The sequence below is a fragment of the Peromyscus maniculatus genome, chromosome 4 (assembly GCF_049852395.1).
Source record: "Peromyscus maniculatus bairdii isolate BWxNUB_F1_BW_parent chromosome 4, HU_Pman_BW_mat_3.1, whole genome shotgun sequence".
NCBI classification, from domain to species: Eukaryota; Metazoa; Chordata; class Mammalia; order Rodentia; family Cricetidae; genus Peromyscus; species Peromyscus maniculatus.
The window spans coordinates 46,761,899-46,777,002 of record NC_134855.1 but is presented as its reverse complement, the minus strand read 5'-3'; the positions used below and the strand labels follow the sequence as shown (position 1 = coordinate 46,777,002).

The 15,104-nt window shown below is 45.2% G+C and overlaps 1 protein-coding gene and 1 long non-coding RNA gene across 3 annotated transcripts in view; one reads left to right on the top strand and one right to left on the bottom strand.

Moving 5' to 3' along the window:
• Positions 1–15,104, bottom strand: part of Nostrin (nitric oxide synthase trafficking) — a 59,411-nt gene that overhangs the window by 8,042 nt on the left and 36,265 nt on the right. For both annotated transcript variants that reach the window (XM_006972380.4, XM_076569600.1), the window contains 3 exons: positions 5,883–5,981; positions 5,672–5,797; positions 1,182–1,290 (listed from right to left, as the gene is read on the bottom strand). In XM_006972380.4, coding sequence (XP_006972442.1) covers positions 1,182–1,290; positions 5,672–5,797; positions 5,883–5,981 — 334 coding nt within the window. The remainder of the gene's footprint in view (positions 1–1,181; positions 1,291–5,671; positions 5,798–5,882; positions 5,982–15,104) is intronic.
• Positions 2,822–3,644, top strand: LOC121828666 (uncharacterized). The gene is made up of 2 exons (XR_013050501.1): positions 2,822–2,953; positions 3,476–3,644. It is a non-coding gene; the product is annotated as an uncharacterized LOC121828666 (long non-coding RNA).

Sequence of the window (15,104 nt, the reverse complement as noted above, 5' to 3'; positions counted from 1 at the left end):
TGTTACCCTTATTGGATGAAATCTGAGAAATGCTGGTGCTTAAAGAATCTGACTGGATTTTTCAAGACAAGATTTTGAGTTTCCTTTGGCCCATTCCAGTATTCCCCACATTTACAGGATCCTGCTAGGTTCTTCCTTCTTGGGTGGTTTTTTTTTTTTTTTTTTTTTTAACATCTGCAGCATCTATCTTGGGTTTCCCAGTTACATCAAAAGAAATCTTGTGGTCCATGCCAAGAAGCTGCACTATAAATGTGGGCTTGGGGCTTGTTTGGTTGTGTGTCCTGCCTTTGAATTATTTCACATGCTAACTCCTCTGACTCCTGAGTATGGGATTTAACGTGAGTGATTGTCATAACATTTCAAACGTTAGAAAGAAGACAGAAATAAAATGCCCAAGTCATGTTTACATCACACAAGTTGTCTCTCATCCCAGCCACTTTAGAAATTCATAGCAGTGAACTACTTACATAGTTCTCACAAACGGACCAAAGTGTCTTTGTATACTTTTTTTGTTTTCTTTATTTTAGTTTTTGAGATGGAGGCCTCACTCTATGCCAGGCTGGCCTTTAAGTCACTATGGAGCCCAGCCTGGATTCCAGCCCACAGCAGTCTTCCTGTCTCGGCTTCCTGAGTGCAGAGATTATAGGTGTGCACCCACACCCAACTCTAAATGTTTTATTAATGATGTGTATGTATATGTGTGCATGTGTGTGTAAGATATGTGGACACGTGTGCCATAGAGCATACGTGGAAATCAGAGGACAGCTTGGCACCCGTTCACCTTTGCACGCGTTCCAGGGATCACCTCACACTGTCATGTTTTCAAGGCAAGTGCCCTTACCCACTGAGCAATCCCACCAGCCCCACAGGTGACTTTAAAATTTTTTTTTTTTTACTTTTATTCAACATACCTTAAATTTACTATGCAGTTCTTGAAAGAGAGGACCCCCACCCTACTCTACAAAAGCAGATGAACCCTAACTCCAAGTAAAGCTTCTGAGTGTGACAGAATACTTTCCTTTATCCTGCATCCAAGGACATGGTCACAAGCCAGGAATGGTACAAGCTTGTATCCCGGTGCAGGAGGGGCAGAGACAGGAGACAAGTGCGAGGCCGGCCTGGTCTGCTCTATGTCGTGAGTTCGAGGCCAGCCTTGGGTCTGTGGAATGAATATCACACACCTTCTTTCTCTCTCGAGGCCTTCTCAATGTCTCTTTGCAGTCTCAACAGTTTTGGTTTTATCAACAATTTCCGTCTCTCTTTATCCATTGTGTTCTTTGGATCTTCTTCCTTTAGAAGGAAAAAAAAAGATATTTAATAACTTAAAAGAAAAAATGAGAGTCACTACTCCTAGTTTTTCTGAGACTCTCCCTCATTACATTTGACGGTTTTTACCTCACCAGAGGGGTGAGATTGAAAAATGAAGATAATCTTTGGTTCACACATTGTTCCACCTGTTTTAGGCCTGATTAATAAGGTCGCATCCCGTTCACAACTCATCAGTACACAGCTGAGCATCTTATTTAATAAAACAAATTACTCCTGGAGGAAGAGATTTTCCATGGTGACCTCAGCATCTTGATAAATAAACTCTTTGCGGGATACTTCACGTTTCACGACATCATTGGCATTGATTCAAGCTCAAGTCCTCTAATTATCCACTGCAGGACTCTGTGCACGCCTCAGGTTAGGACTGCCTCAGGAGTGGAACGAGTGTTTGCTGAATCTGTGTTGGCTTGTTAGCCGGACGACTAGAGCCAGAACGCACGCTCAGCCCTGAACGGTGCTCGACCCGTCAGTTCCCCAAACATCATCAGGAGAACCGGCGAGTCCCGGCCACACGTGTGCAGCAATAGCACAGGCTCCGAGGCTGTAGACGTACCCGGAAGTGAAGTGGACGGAGGCCAAAGGGCGTTCTGCAGGAGAAAGGGTGCAGAGGAAGGAAAGGGGGTTCTCTGGAGAGTCCACCGGGAGCAGTAAGGACAATTGGCTTGGGCAAACATGGTGGAAGAGAAAGAGCGTGGCCTGTGTCGGTTAGGCCAGAGGTTACGGCTGAAGCCGCCAAGGTTTTGTGTTTTTGTTTTGCTTTGTTTTATTTTGACACAGGGTCTCACTATTTAGTTCGGTCTGTTGGGCTTGAGCTTACAGCAATCCTCCTGCCTCAGCCTCTCAAGTGCCGGTATTACAGGTATGAGTCACAGTACCGGGCGGTATGTGAGTTCTCATGTTAATTACTTCAGGATCAGATGAAAAGAAAACCAAGAGGGTGGGTCAGGAGGTGGGTGAACACAAGTGGACAGCCACCCACAGAGGAAGGGAGGAGTTGTTTAGGGGAGGGAAAAAACCAGGCTCGTGGGTGCTGGGAAAGGGCAGTACTAAGAGCATGCAAAGCTATAATCCTTTGAAGATGGAACTTGCAGGATTTACAGTTAGCTCCACACTGGTCACTGGCCCTCCACCTTAGGAGCTCAGATCACTCTCCTTGTCTCACGTGTCCCTGTCTGAGTAAACGTCACAGCACTGGATAACAGTCAGTTCATACTTACTGCCACTTACTGCCGAGGACTGTGAAGTCAGATGCCGGCATGCAGAGCTTTAAGGACACATGACAGTCCTAGTCAGTCATTTGAGACAGATTTAGCTATCCAGTTGAATTCTAGGACAGTCAAGTTTCTTAAGAATCATAAGTTCCCATGGGTATGTCAATTGAAGATGAACCATCCTAACTCCTGATAATGCAATAGAACCCTCGATTTTCCTAGAATATCCTTGGTGTATTGACAAGTTAGTTGATAGAGGCCTTTTCATTGCCTCTATCAACAGCAGACGTGTTTCTCATCTACTTGCCCATCTGAGGCTGGAAAGGAAGAAGAGCGCCCTCTTTCATTCCTGTGGCCTCCCTTTCTGCTTTGAGTAGACAAGGCTGCCAGCAGCACCCTTCACCTTTACCAAGGTAAGGGGAAAAAAGACTCAATTAAAGAAACATCTGGCTACTTGTGTGGCTGTTGGGAGTGGGGGGAGGTTAATCTTGTCGGGATGCAGAACTCTTGTCCCTCCATCCCCTGTTCTCCGAGTAGGGGTCCTGGTTCTTGGCCCTGGGTCAGCTGTAGGTTTAATCCAGTCGGAGAGCGTGATCGGCTGCTTCTATAGACCAGAGACAGGTAAGAGCTGGGAGGGAGGTGGGAAGCCTGAAGAAGTCCCGCAGACAGCACAGGCAAGAGCAGACGTCACTCATCGGCTTCTAGATACAAGGTGTGTAGCTCAGTGTCTGCCGTATGCTTGCCTACCGTGTACAGGGAGGGCCCTGGGCTTATTCGCTCCTCCACCCTCCAAAACGGAAAAGGAAAATCTAGGACCCTGGGGCCTGGAGTTCCAAGCTACTTGTGAGGCCAAGGCATCATGGCCAGTGGAGGCCAGTAGGAGCTTGGGGAAAAAAACGAGAAGTTTGGTTTCGCTCTTTGTTTGTTTGTTTTAGATCGGCTAGCTCCTAGAGGACAAAGATTTACTCTGAGAAGCTGAGTGTGGAGCTCACACCTGTAATGCAAACACCCGAGAGGCTGAGGCCGAGGAACAGAAGCAAATGACTGGGCTCTGGTGAGAGAAACCGATCCGTTTTCAGCAATAAAGATCATCCTGCATCAGAATCTCCCAAATGGCCTAAGAATGGGTCTCAGGCAGTTTGGCCCTTGTTTTTCAAGGGTAGGGATCTTTAAAAAATGTCTGTGTTTCCCATGCCCAGACTTCTGTCTCTTGTCTCTTGAGTAAGGGTTGTACTTCCTGCCACACAGACAGACCATGATGAGAGGTGAACTGTGCTTCCCCTCTGAGTGCTCTGGCTTTGGCTTTCTTGGGTCACTCATCCAGAGGGAAGCAGGCTGCCATGTGTTGCCAGGTGAGATGGAAAAAGTCACATCGCAAAGACACACACACACACACACACACACACACACACACACACACACACAAGCGTGCAGATTCAGAAAGTGGAGACAGAAAGGGAACTCTGAGAGGGGAGGAAGAGGTGAGGAGAAGAGAGAGTAGTGGAATACATATGATACAAAAGCTGGAGGAAAGACTGTCTTGGAGGAGGCAGGGGAATAGCAGGAGTGGGTGAGGAGGAAGAAGGTAAGGCCATGGGGGAGAAGACAAAGAAGAGCAAACTATAATGGCACACACACACACACACACACACACACACACACACACACACACACACACACACACACATAGTCCTTCACCCTTGCCTTGTGAGGGATTCAGAGACTCCAGCTATGTGACACCTGGATTTCTGACTCATATAAATTGTGAGATATCAAATGTTTAAGCCAGTAAATTGAGTCAATTTACCATTTGTGTAGAAAACTAATACAACAGTCACTTATAGATCACTGAACATACCCGCCTGGGATTACTCTTACAAAAGACTACTGTGATTTACATGTCCCTCAAAGTTCATGAGATAGAAACAACCCCTCCTCACTGGGTGGTGGTGGCACACATCTTTAATCCTGAGAGGCAGGGGCAGGCTGATCTCTGAGTTCTAGGCCAGCCTGGTCTTCAGAGTGAGTTTCAGGACAGCCAGGGCTACACAGAGAAACCCTGTCTTGAACTACCCTGTCTTTGACTCTTTTGCCCACTCATGGGACCCTTTTTCTCCTACTGAGTTGCCTCATCCAGCTTTGATATGAAGGTGTATGCCTAAACTTATTACATCTTGTCGTGCCATGTTCAGTTGATAGCCCGAGGCCAGCCCCTTCCTTCCTTCCTTCCTTCCTTCCTTCCTTCCTTCCTTCCTTCCTTCCTTCCTTCCTTCCTTCCTTCTTAGAACTCACTCTGTAGACCAGGTTGGCCTTGAACTCACAGAGATCCTCCTTCCTCTGGCTCCCAAGTACTGGGATTAAAGGCGTGATTCACACTACCACCCACCTTGTCTGTTCCTTTTGGAAGGGAAATGGAGGAGCAGTGGATCTGGGGTGAGGGGAGGTGTGTGTGTGTCCAGGGGGAAGGGGAGGGAAGGAGGGGAGACTGCAATTGGGATCTATTGTATGAGAATAAAAAAAGAAAGAGAAAAAAGAAAAGCAGAAGAAAGAAAGAAAGAAAGAAAGAAAGAAAGAAAGAAAGAAAGAAAGAAAGAAAGAAAGAAAGAAAGAAAGAAAAATACCCGCCCCTCCCCCCCAGGCAGAAATACTGAGAAGAAGACTTTCAGAGGAGATTAGAGATGAGGGCTCTCCCTCGTGAGTGGACTAATGTCATTGTCATAGGAATAAGTTTGTCACAGAAGTAAGTTCAACCCTTGCTCTCTTGCCCATGTGATGCCATTTTCCTGTCCTGTTCTGATGCATCAGAGAAGACCCTCGGCAGTCTCAGTCAGCCAGGACTTCCCAGCCGCCAGAATCATAATCCAACTAAGTTTCTAATCTCTGTCAATTACCAAGTCTGTTGTATTCTGTTCTGGCAGCAGCCGAGACCCACTAAGACAAAGACCCAACAAGATTCTAAAACTCAGCCAGCCTTCTAAGGGGATAGATATCACTGCAGGAAGATCAAGTGTTCAAAGGCCAGCTTCGGGCTACAGGAGACCAGGGTGGGGATTAGCATTGTTTTCAGCATGACTTCTCAATACATGGCCAAGGTGCCCGCTTAAGGTCGATTTCTGCCACTCCATACTTACAAAGTAGTCGGTCAGTAGGAACTCAGATTTGTTTTCTGTGGACAGGATTGCGGTTTCTTCCATTAGAGCCTGGATGTCTTTCTCAACATCAACCTTGCTGATGGCACAGTGGATCTGTGTGTGGCTCTGCAAAGGAGAGCAGGCTGGGGAAGAACTGTTTCCTGTCACCCTTACCATGCACACCGGAAATGGACCAGTCTCCAGTACTCACTGTGGTCAGCGTTTGTCCAAAAAGAGAAATATGTTGGCTGTACTGGTTTAAGTTATTGCATAAAAGTTGAATTCTTTCCTTCTCCAGCTCCAGCATGCTCTGAAGAGAAGAGGGGAAAAAAATGAGGGAAGATCAAGCATGTGTTCTGCAAAGCTGGTCACCCTTCCCACACAGTCACCCCTCCCACACAGTCACCTACCCCACGGTGAGATAGCCTGAGCAAACTCTCCTGGTTTGCCTCTCACTATGGTATATCCAAACTGCAGTAGAAGGAGATTCCCAGCACAGGGATATGACTTGCTGTCTGACTTAATACCCCCATTTAGGATGGATTTAACTCATGAGCTTCCCTGTGATCCTCTGCCTGCACACAGCATGTGGGCAGACGCTACAAGTTACCTGCTGTTTACAAAAAAAGGAGAAAAAGATAAATGAAGGAATTAAGATGTATCTTTGATGTTTTAGAAGAGACTAAAACCTAAGGAAACCCATCTTCATATCTTAGAAATGGTGTTAGACACCAAATACTTCGAAAATTGTTGACAATACAAGCAAGGCACATTCTCCTGCCTGTCTCTGTAAGAGTGCAGATAATATAATGAATGATCCATGGATCATTAGATGATTCGTCAGAAGGATTGGAGATAGGAACTGATTAAAAAAAAAAGAGGGCCAGTGAGATGGTCTGACCTCTGTTACATGATGGAAGGAGAAAACCAAGTCCTAGAAATGTCCTGTGACTGCCACACATGCATGGTGGAAAAAAAATCATGGTTGTGCTGCGTGCATTTGCATGCACGCACACACGTGTGCTCGCACACACACACAAAAATATTTTTTAAAATTGATGATAAGAAACAGGTTTATTTCTCAGCTTCTTCTTAGCCTTGTTTGCAATTTATAGAAAAGCTAAAAGAAGGGGCTGGAGAGATTATTCAGTGCTTAAGAATATACGCTGCTCTTCCAGAGGACCTGAGTTCAGTTCAGAGGACCCACACCAGGCAGACCACACATACACACATAACATAAACAGAAATAAAATGAATCATTTTTAAAAAGGAAGAAAAAATGCACCTACAAGCCATCTGTTAGGTAGCTACCAGAACAGCTATAGCAAGTCTTCTTGGGCAGAATTCTTCTACTGGCAATTCCCCCATTTAGTGCCAGGCACTCAGCCCATTTTTGTTCCTAGCATGGGATTTCTTCTAGAAATTTTAATTGGTTGTGACTCGATTACATGTTAGAATACGCAGTAACAATAATAAAGAAAAAGAGGGCTTTGAGACAAAGTCAACAGAGAGTTAACATAGGAGGGGGTTGGAGGGAGAAGAGGGAGAAAATGGTATATTGTGTTTTAAGTTTTTCATTGCAAAAACATCTATAAATTAAATAAATAGATGGACAAACAACAAAAAGGTTACACATTCTCCTGTCATTTTTTTCCTTTTTGAGACAAGGTCTCATGTAGCCAAGGCTAGCCTCAAACTTGCTATGGACGACACCTATAGGATGACTTTGAACTTTTGATCCTCTTACCTCTACATGCTGCATACAAGAATTACAGGTGGGATTATAGGCATGTACCACCATCGTGTGTGTGTGTGTGTGTGTGTGTGTGTGTGTGTGTGTGTGTGTGTTGATGGGGATTGAACCTATAGCCTTGTGCTTGCTAAATGAATGAGTTAGCTACATCTCAGCCCCAATATTCTCAGCATTTTTAAATTAAGAGTTATTATTATTTTTATTTATATATATGTGTGTATACCTGCATGAGTTTATGTATACCACATACATGCAGGTGCCTACAGAGACCAGAAGGTGTTGGATCCTCTGGAACTAAAGTTATAGGAGGTACTGCGGACTGGATGCGGGTCCTCTGTAATAGCAGCAAGTGCTCTTAACCACTAAGCCATCTCTCCAGCCCTCAGAGTCTTTTTTTTTTTCTTTTGAGAAAATTGCTTTAATTGTTTGAGAATTTTACACATGGGTTTAATGTGTTTTGCTCAAATCCACTTTGTTTCCCTCTCCTCCCATTCCCTCCTCATTCCCTCCCCCACTTTCCCCTCCCAACTTTATGTGCTCTGCTTTTAAGCCCACTGAGTCAAATCAGCGCTGCCTGCGTGAGCCTGGGTGTAGGACAATGTACTGGAGCGTGAGTAGTCTTGCAGACACTGCATCCCTGAAGAAAACTGACTCTCCGGCAACCAGAAGACATCAGTTGTCAGTAGCTCTTCAGTTGGGGCGGGGCTTCATGAGCCCCTGCTCCATCCACGCTGAACATTGCCTGGCTTGATCAGGTAGGTGTAAGTCCTACATGCACAGCCACAGCTGTTGTGAGTCCGTGTGTGCCACAGTGCTGTCTTTTCCAGCGGGTACTTTTGGATGCGCATGTCCGTTTTCTCTTCACTTACAGTCATTCTGTCCTCTTTTCCACAATGACCCCTGATCATTGTGTGTGCCATAAATGTCCCATTTAGGGCTGAGCACTCCACAATCCAATTCTCTGCACTTCGACCAGTTTTGAGTTTCTGCTTTAGCTATCTACTGCAAGAATAACCTTCTCTGATGGAAGTCACGAGATGAACTAATCTAATGGATATAAAGATGAAAACTCCAGCGGCAGTTTATGGCTGGGTTCATTTAGCAGAATATTAGGGTTTCTCCTAGGGCCTGTGACCTAGCTAGCCCTTGGGATTTTGACCTTGTTAACAATATCATGGATGAGTTCTGTCTGGCAGAGCAGGCTTTAAATCCAGTTAGAAAGCATTTGTTTACTCCTATAACATCCATGCTACTCCCACACCAGTGATCATATCAATTACCAAGCTAATCTTTACTGTAACTTATAGCATTCATAGTTGGTTAAGACTGTTGACTACTTTTCTCCCCTAGTACCTTTGTGTAGAACATTCCAGCACTATCAAAGATAGCTAGCCAAGTGGTGGTGGTGGTGGTGGCGGCGGCGGCGGCGGCGGCGGCGGCGGCGGCGGCGGCACACGCCTTTAATCTCAGCACTTGGGAGGCAGAGGCCGGCGGATTTTTGTGAGTTTGAGGCCAGCCTGGCCTACAGAGAGAGATCCAGGAAAGGCGCAAAGCTACACAGAGGAACCTTGTCTCAAAAAACCAAAAAGAAAAAAGAAAGAAAGAAAGAAAGATAGCAAGATAGCTGGTAGGGAACATTCTTTGGTATTATAAGCATATTTATTTGTCTTATTTTATGTGTATGAGTGTTTTGCCTGTACGTATGTTTTCGTGTCACATGTGTGCCTGGTGCCTGAGGGTCTCTTTAACCAATGAGCCATCTCTCCAGCCCCCATTCTCTAGTCTTCAAAAAACTATCTGGTAAGAGTGGAATCTCTAATTATAATCAGTTCTTTTTTTTGGGGGGGGGTAGGGGACAATTTATTTGGTTTACACTTTCAGATCACAGTCCATCATTGGAAGATGTCAGAATAGAAACTCAAGCAGGGCGAGGCAGGAGCTGGTGCAGAGACCATGGACGGGGGCTGCTTATTGGCTTGCTTCCTGTGGCTTGCTATGCCTGCTTTTTTATAGAACCCAGGACCACCAACCTATGAATGGCAGCACCCACAATGGCCTGGGTCCTTCCCCATTAATAACAGATTAAGAAAATGCCTTACATCTGGATCTTATGAAGGCACTTTCTCAACTACCCCCTTTCAGATAAATCTAGTTTGTGTGTCAAGTTGACATAAGAATAGCCAGCACATATATCCACATATTTCTTCTGCAGAAATCTTTCCCGCCAATTGCCCAACCATGCTCTTTCCCTGACCATCCAGCCAATCCATTGGCTACAGCCCATGAACCAGTTAACAAGCATACATCTGCCCATTTCTCCTTCCAAAAAATGTCACGAGCATGTGTACTGCCAGAAGTTCTGCCTACTGTGAAGATTTGTTTTCTCTGTCAGTGCCTTTCAGGCTTGTTCCAGAAAGGAGCTGTACTGCTGCTACTGTCCACTTCTGGGTGGTGCCTAAATAATGTGCAGACCCACCAGTAAACCAGTCCCTAGTCTTCTCTTCCTCAGTTAACCAATCACAGGGCACCCCCTCGAGGCTACAGAGGCATGCTTGGCAGCAGATGGCATGGTAGCAGTAGTAGAGGCCATAAGCATTTGGGAAACTTCTTTTTTTTTTCCTGCATTTTATTTTTTTTATTACATTTTTAAAATTTATTTTACATGCCAACCACAGTTTCCCCTTCCTCCTCTCCTTCCTGGGTAAATTGGGGGTGGGGTGGTGGTGGTAGAGGGGAGGGGATGGGGGATGGGAACATGAGGAATCGGGATGGCCAAGTTAGGGAAGGGATGGAGAGGGAGAGCAATGAAAGAGGTATCTTGATAGAGGGGGCCATTATGGGGTTAGGGAGAAACCTGGTACCAGGGAAACTCCCAGGAATCCACAAGGATGACCCCAGCTAAGACTCTTAGCAGTAGTGGAGAGGGTGCCTGAACTGGCCCTCCCCTGTAATCAGATTGGTGACTACCCTAATTGTCATTACAGAGCCTTCATCCAGTAACAGATGGGAGCAGATGCAGGGATCCACAGCCAAGCACTGGGCCAAGCTCTGGGAGTCCAGTTGAAGAGAGGGAGGAGGGATTGTATGAGCAAGGAGGGATCAAGATCATGATGGGGAAACCCACAGAGACAGCTGACCTGAGCTCATGGACTCTAGACCAACAGCTAGGGAGCCTGCATGGGACTGACCTAGGCCCTCTGCCTGTGGGTGACAGTTGTGTAGCTTTGTCTGTTTGTGGGGCCCCTAGCAGAGGGACCAGGATCTGTCCTTGGCACATGAGCTAACTTTTGGGAACCTATTCTCTATGGTGGGATGCCTCACCCAGCCTTGATGAGAGGGTGGGGGGTGGGGAGGGTGAAGTTTGGTCCTGCCTCAACTTGACAAGCTTTGTTGACTCCCATAGGAAGCCTTACCCTTTCTGCGGAGTGGATGGGAGAGGGTGGGGAGAAAGGAGGCTGGGGGAGTGAACAGGAGAGGAGGGAGGGAAAACTGTGGTTGGTGTGTATAATCAGTTCTTAATGCTAACCTATATTACATTTGGGGCATCAGAGTCTATTGATTAAAGGCAAGAACATGGTCCCCATGTTTTATGTGGGATAACAAAAGTTGCACAACTGGATTTTAATGACTTTTAGCTAACAAGGGTGGATAAGGAAGCAAGGAGCACACACTGGTTAGGCGAGTTAAGGTTACGTTGATAGCTTCACTGGCTACTGTCATTCTAGAGCAAGTGAGTTCTGGACTCTAGGCACTCATTTGCTGATTTGTGGCTCTTGGAGTGGTGGAGAAGTTTAACAGCTGAGGCTAGGTGAAGTGTTCAGGGGAGATTTATAGGCCCTGTTGGAACAGTGCAGGCTGCACTCGAGATGTCCAGAGGACTTTGAGCTTTGACAGAGATGGCAGGTGCCTAAGACAACATTCTCCACAGGTTGTTTCCATAAGGTCAAAGCTCTGGGGAAATTGGTGGGTACCATTGCCACAAGGAAGAGGCATGGCTGGGTATCAAGGCTTTGGGTGAACAGGTGGGGTAGCATAAAGTCAAAGGTCAGCCCTGGCCCGATCATTTGATGTCCTCCTCCATCCTTGTGCTATTATTTAATCTGCTGTACACAGCCACCAACATTTGCAATATGAATTTGAATTTTAAGTATGATAGGATTTATATCATATAAACAACATCATTTTAAAGATACAGTTCACTGTTCTGAAGAACATTTGCATTGCTCTGCATCCCTCACCAGCCCGATCTCCATGCCACTTTTCATCGGGTAAAAAAGGAAACTCTATACCCATGAAGTAATAACAGCCTATCCCTCCTCCTCCCAGCCCTGACAGGTACCATTCTACTTTCTTACTCTCTGAACTTAACTAATGTATGTCCCAAGCAGAAAAAATCATCATCTGTGTTTTTAAAGTCCGTCCATGTTGTAGGTGTGTCTTTAAGGCTGAATGATAGATATCCTGGTGTATTATAGTATTGCTATTATTTGTTGGTATAAGATCATTTTAATGTTTCTTCAAGTGGAAGCAACCAAACAATCAACAACAACAGAACAGCTGATTAGATGGCTGCACTGTTTTTGTAAGTCATGGGAGCCAGTGCCTCTGTAACTGCCAGTGTCTCCTGAGACTCTAAAATCACAGGCATCAGCAAATCGAATGTGACCAACTGTCCTTTTGCCTTCCAGATAAAGAATTAAAGACACAGAAGAATAGCCCAGCAAACAGATTGATTCCTCGAAGGCAGAATTAAAACTTCTCATAGCAAACATGTCAGACAAATGCAGTTCATTGGTTTGGATCACCTCTAAAAGGAAAAAAAAGTCCTTACCCTACTTTTAAAAACCCAGAAATCAGTTGTTCCAGCTGAGCAACACAGGCAAAGGACGTGGGGGTGGGGAATATGTCAGGCTCCGGACACACTGCATTCTGGGGAAAAGCTGTTCTTTACATCAATAAGTGCAGGACCACAAGCATCAATCTGAGATTAGAATAACCGGTGTCCTTTTGTAGAGATGGGGATGTTTAACAGCTTTAATTACATTTCAGGGAAATCATTAAAACGATTTGTGTTTGCTCCTAAGAAGAGGCAGAAATGAATTCCACTGTGCAAAGGGGAAAATCCATATCTCATTTAATGAGTTATTGCTGTCTAGTGTCTTGTTCTTTCTGTATAAAAATAGTTGACAGAGAGACAAGACATTCTGGAGGGCCTCCAGCTGTTCGATAGCACCAGCCAAGGAAGCGTGGTCACAGAGTTACCAAGGGATGGCAGATTTAGAGCCTGTCCGGGCTCATGTAATTCATGTTCTTCATTCATTCTCTCCGGCTTCTGCTGCTCTGGCCTCAGGGAACTCATGGAGGATCGTGGAGGGTTGCACTTTCATTTGAAGAGCTTTCAAACAGAAGATGCATCACAGTTTCCACAGCAAGAACTTCAAACTACAGTATGCCTAGAAGTCACCCGGACCCTTCCTAACATCATGCAGAGGTTCCGAGTCACCATGTCTGGGTGAATTTTAACAAGCACCCTGGTGCTTTGGGACACTATCTTAAAGACACACACACACACACACACATACACACACACACACACACATTCTAAAAACCATGCATTGTTCTTCCACTCAGAGATAATCAGCACTGACTCGGTGCATTTGAGTGCAGTGTTACATGTCTTCATGGACTTAACATTCCATGCTTGAATTTATAAATATGTGAAAGACATAGAATGTACAGAAACATGTGAGCCGGTGACTTGTGGCTCTAGACTAAGTGTATAGGAGTTAAGGTACTGCCAAGTGAGAACATCGTTATTGAGGGTTGGTGTGCAGTGGGAAGAACACTACAGGCTGTCTCCATTCAGGTCCCGTGAGTGTGGACTGGTGCTCAGGAGGAGGAAGACAGCTCAGAGGAAGTTCAGATCACAGGGTCTCTGACAGCTACAGGAGAGGAAGAGCAGACCCCAGTGGCCTACAGCACAGTGGGGCTGGGACACAAGAGCGGTAAAAGAGAATCCTACTCTTCTGAGCATTGTGCACACAACTTCAATTCTGAAAAAACAACAAAAAGCTGAAGCTGAAAGAAGCTCCTTTGGAATGTAAATGAATGTATACCTTGTTACCGTAGCATGACTTTGCAGGGGAAGAAGAGAATTTCCACAATGATGCAATTAACATAAAATGATAGCCGGGCAGTGGTGGCGCACGCCTTTAATCCCAGCACTCAGGAGGCAGAGGCAGGCGGATCTCTGTGAGTTCGAGGCCAGCCTGGGCTACCAAGTGAGTTCCAGGAAAGGCGCAAAGCTACACAGAGAAACCCTGTCTCGAAAAACCAAATAATAATAATAATAATAATAATAATAATAATAATAATGAACTACTGAAAGAGGAGAGTGGAGAGAGGGAGGAGGACTCTTATTTTTCTGAGATGGGGTCTTGCTAAATGATACTGGCTGGCCTGGAACTCTGTCTAGACCAAACCAGCCTCAAACTTGAGGTAGTCATCCTGCTTCTGCCTTCTGAGCGCTAGGATTATGGGCATGGGACGCTCTTTCCTGGAGAAAAGGGGACCGATTAAGGAGTTAGAGCTAGTAAAATCCTGCGATAGTAAGTGTCAGCAATATCTCACACCACCGAAGACCAGTCTGACATCAGCTATGACAAGGAAGACCTGCTGCTGTCATCTACTGCTGTGACATAGGTACAGGGTGAGGAAGGTGGAGGAGATACATTTTTTTCTTGTAGCCCTTGAAGGGTACCTAGACATCTGTCACCAGAGCAGTCCTTGGAAGCTGGCCTTCTGGAAAGCTATAGCTTCATTGGAAGTCATAGGAGCTGAGGAAAGGTCAGAGTCCAGACTTCAGATGGATAGGGTTAGTATTCAAATCCTTCCTCATCTAGATCTGGAATCCACTCAGCATCAACAAGGGAGGTGCCAGGATCCTATGTTCATTGATAGAATTATCCATGCAGAAGTACACACTTATAATCTCAGTACTTGAGAGGCTAGCGCAGGAGGACCGCCAGGAGTTGAAGGCCAGCCTGGGCTACAGAGTAAGACCTTGTCTCAACAACAACAACAACATCAAAGCAGTAACTGGAGGAAAGAAGGGCTTCCTCTTGTGTCATTTCCTTTCCTCTTTGGTCAGAGTTCCCATCTCTTCTCTAACTCTGCGTCTACCCCTCCCTGAAAGTGACTGAACTCAGAAGATCATTTGGCCCTCCAGTCCCTGCTTGTTCATAGCCTTCCCTCTCCCAGTTCTCATTGGAGTAAGCATACTGAATCTGAAAACTATGTTGGGCAAGCAGCTTTGCCTCTTTAGCCTCACTTTTCTTATATATCAATGGGGAATAAAATTATTATTTTCCTTATAGGGTTGTGAAATAAAATACAATGCACATGAACATACTTAGTTCAACACTGAATGCTACACACTTGATACAGGTTAGTCCCTAGGTTACTTGTTTGTTTTTTTTTTCCTTTCAAATGTAACTGTTCTAAACATTAAAGAAAAAAAACACTTTAGAACACATAGACAAAAATGAAACAAAAATAAATAATCAAGTTCTTACCAACCAGAGTTGATAATTGTTTCATATGGTTATGCTGGTTATTTTTTGTTTTTGTTTTGTTTTGTCAACTTGCCATAAGCTAGGATCATCTTGGAAGAAGGAATCT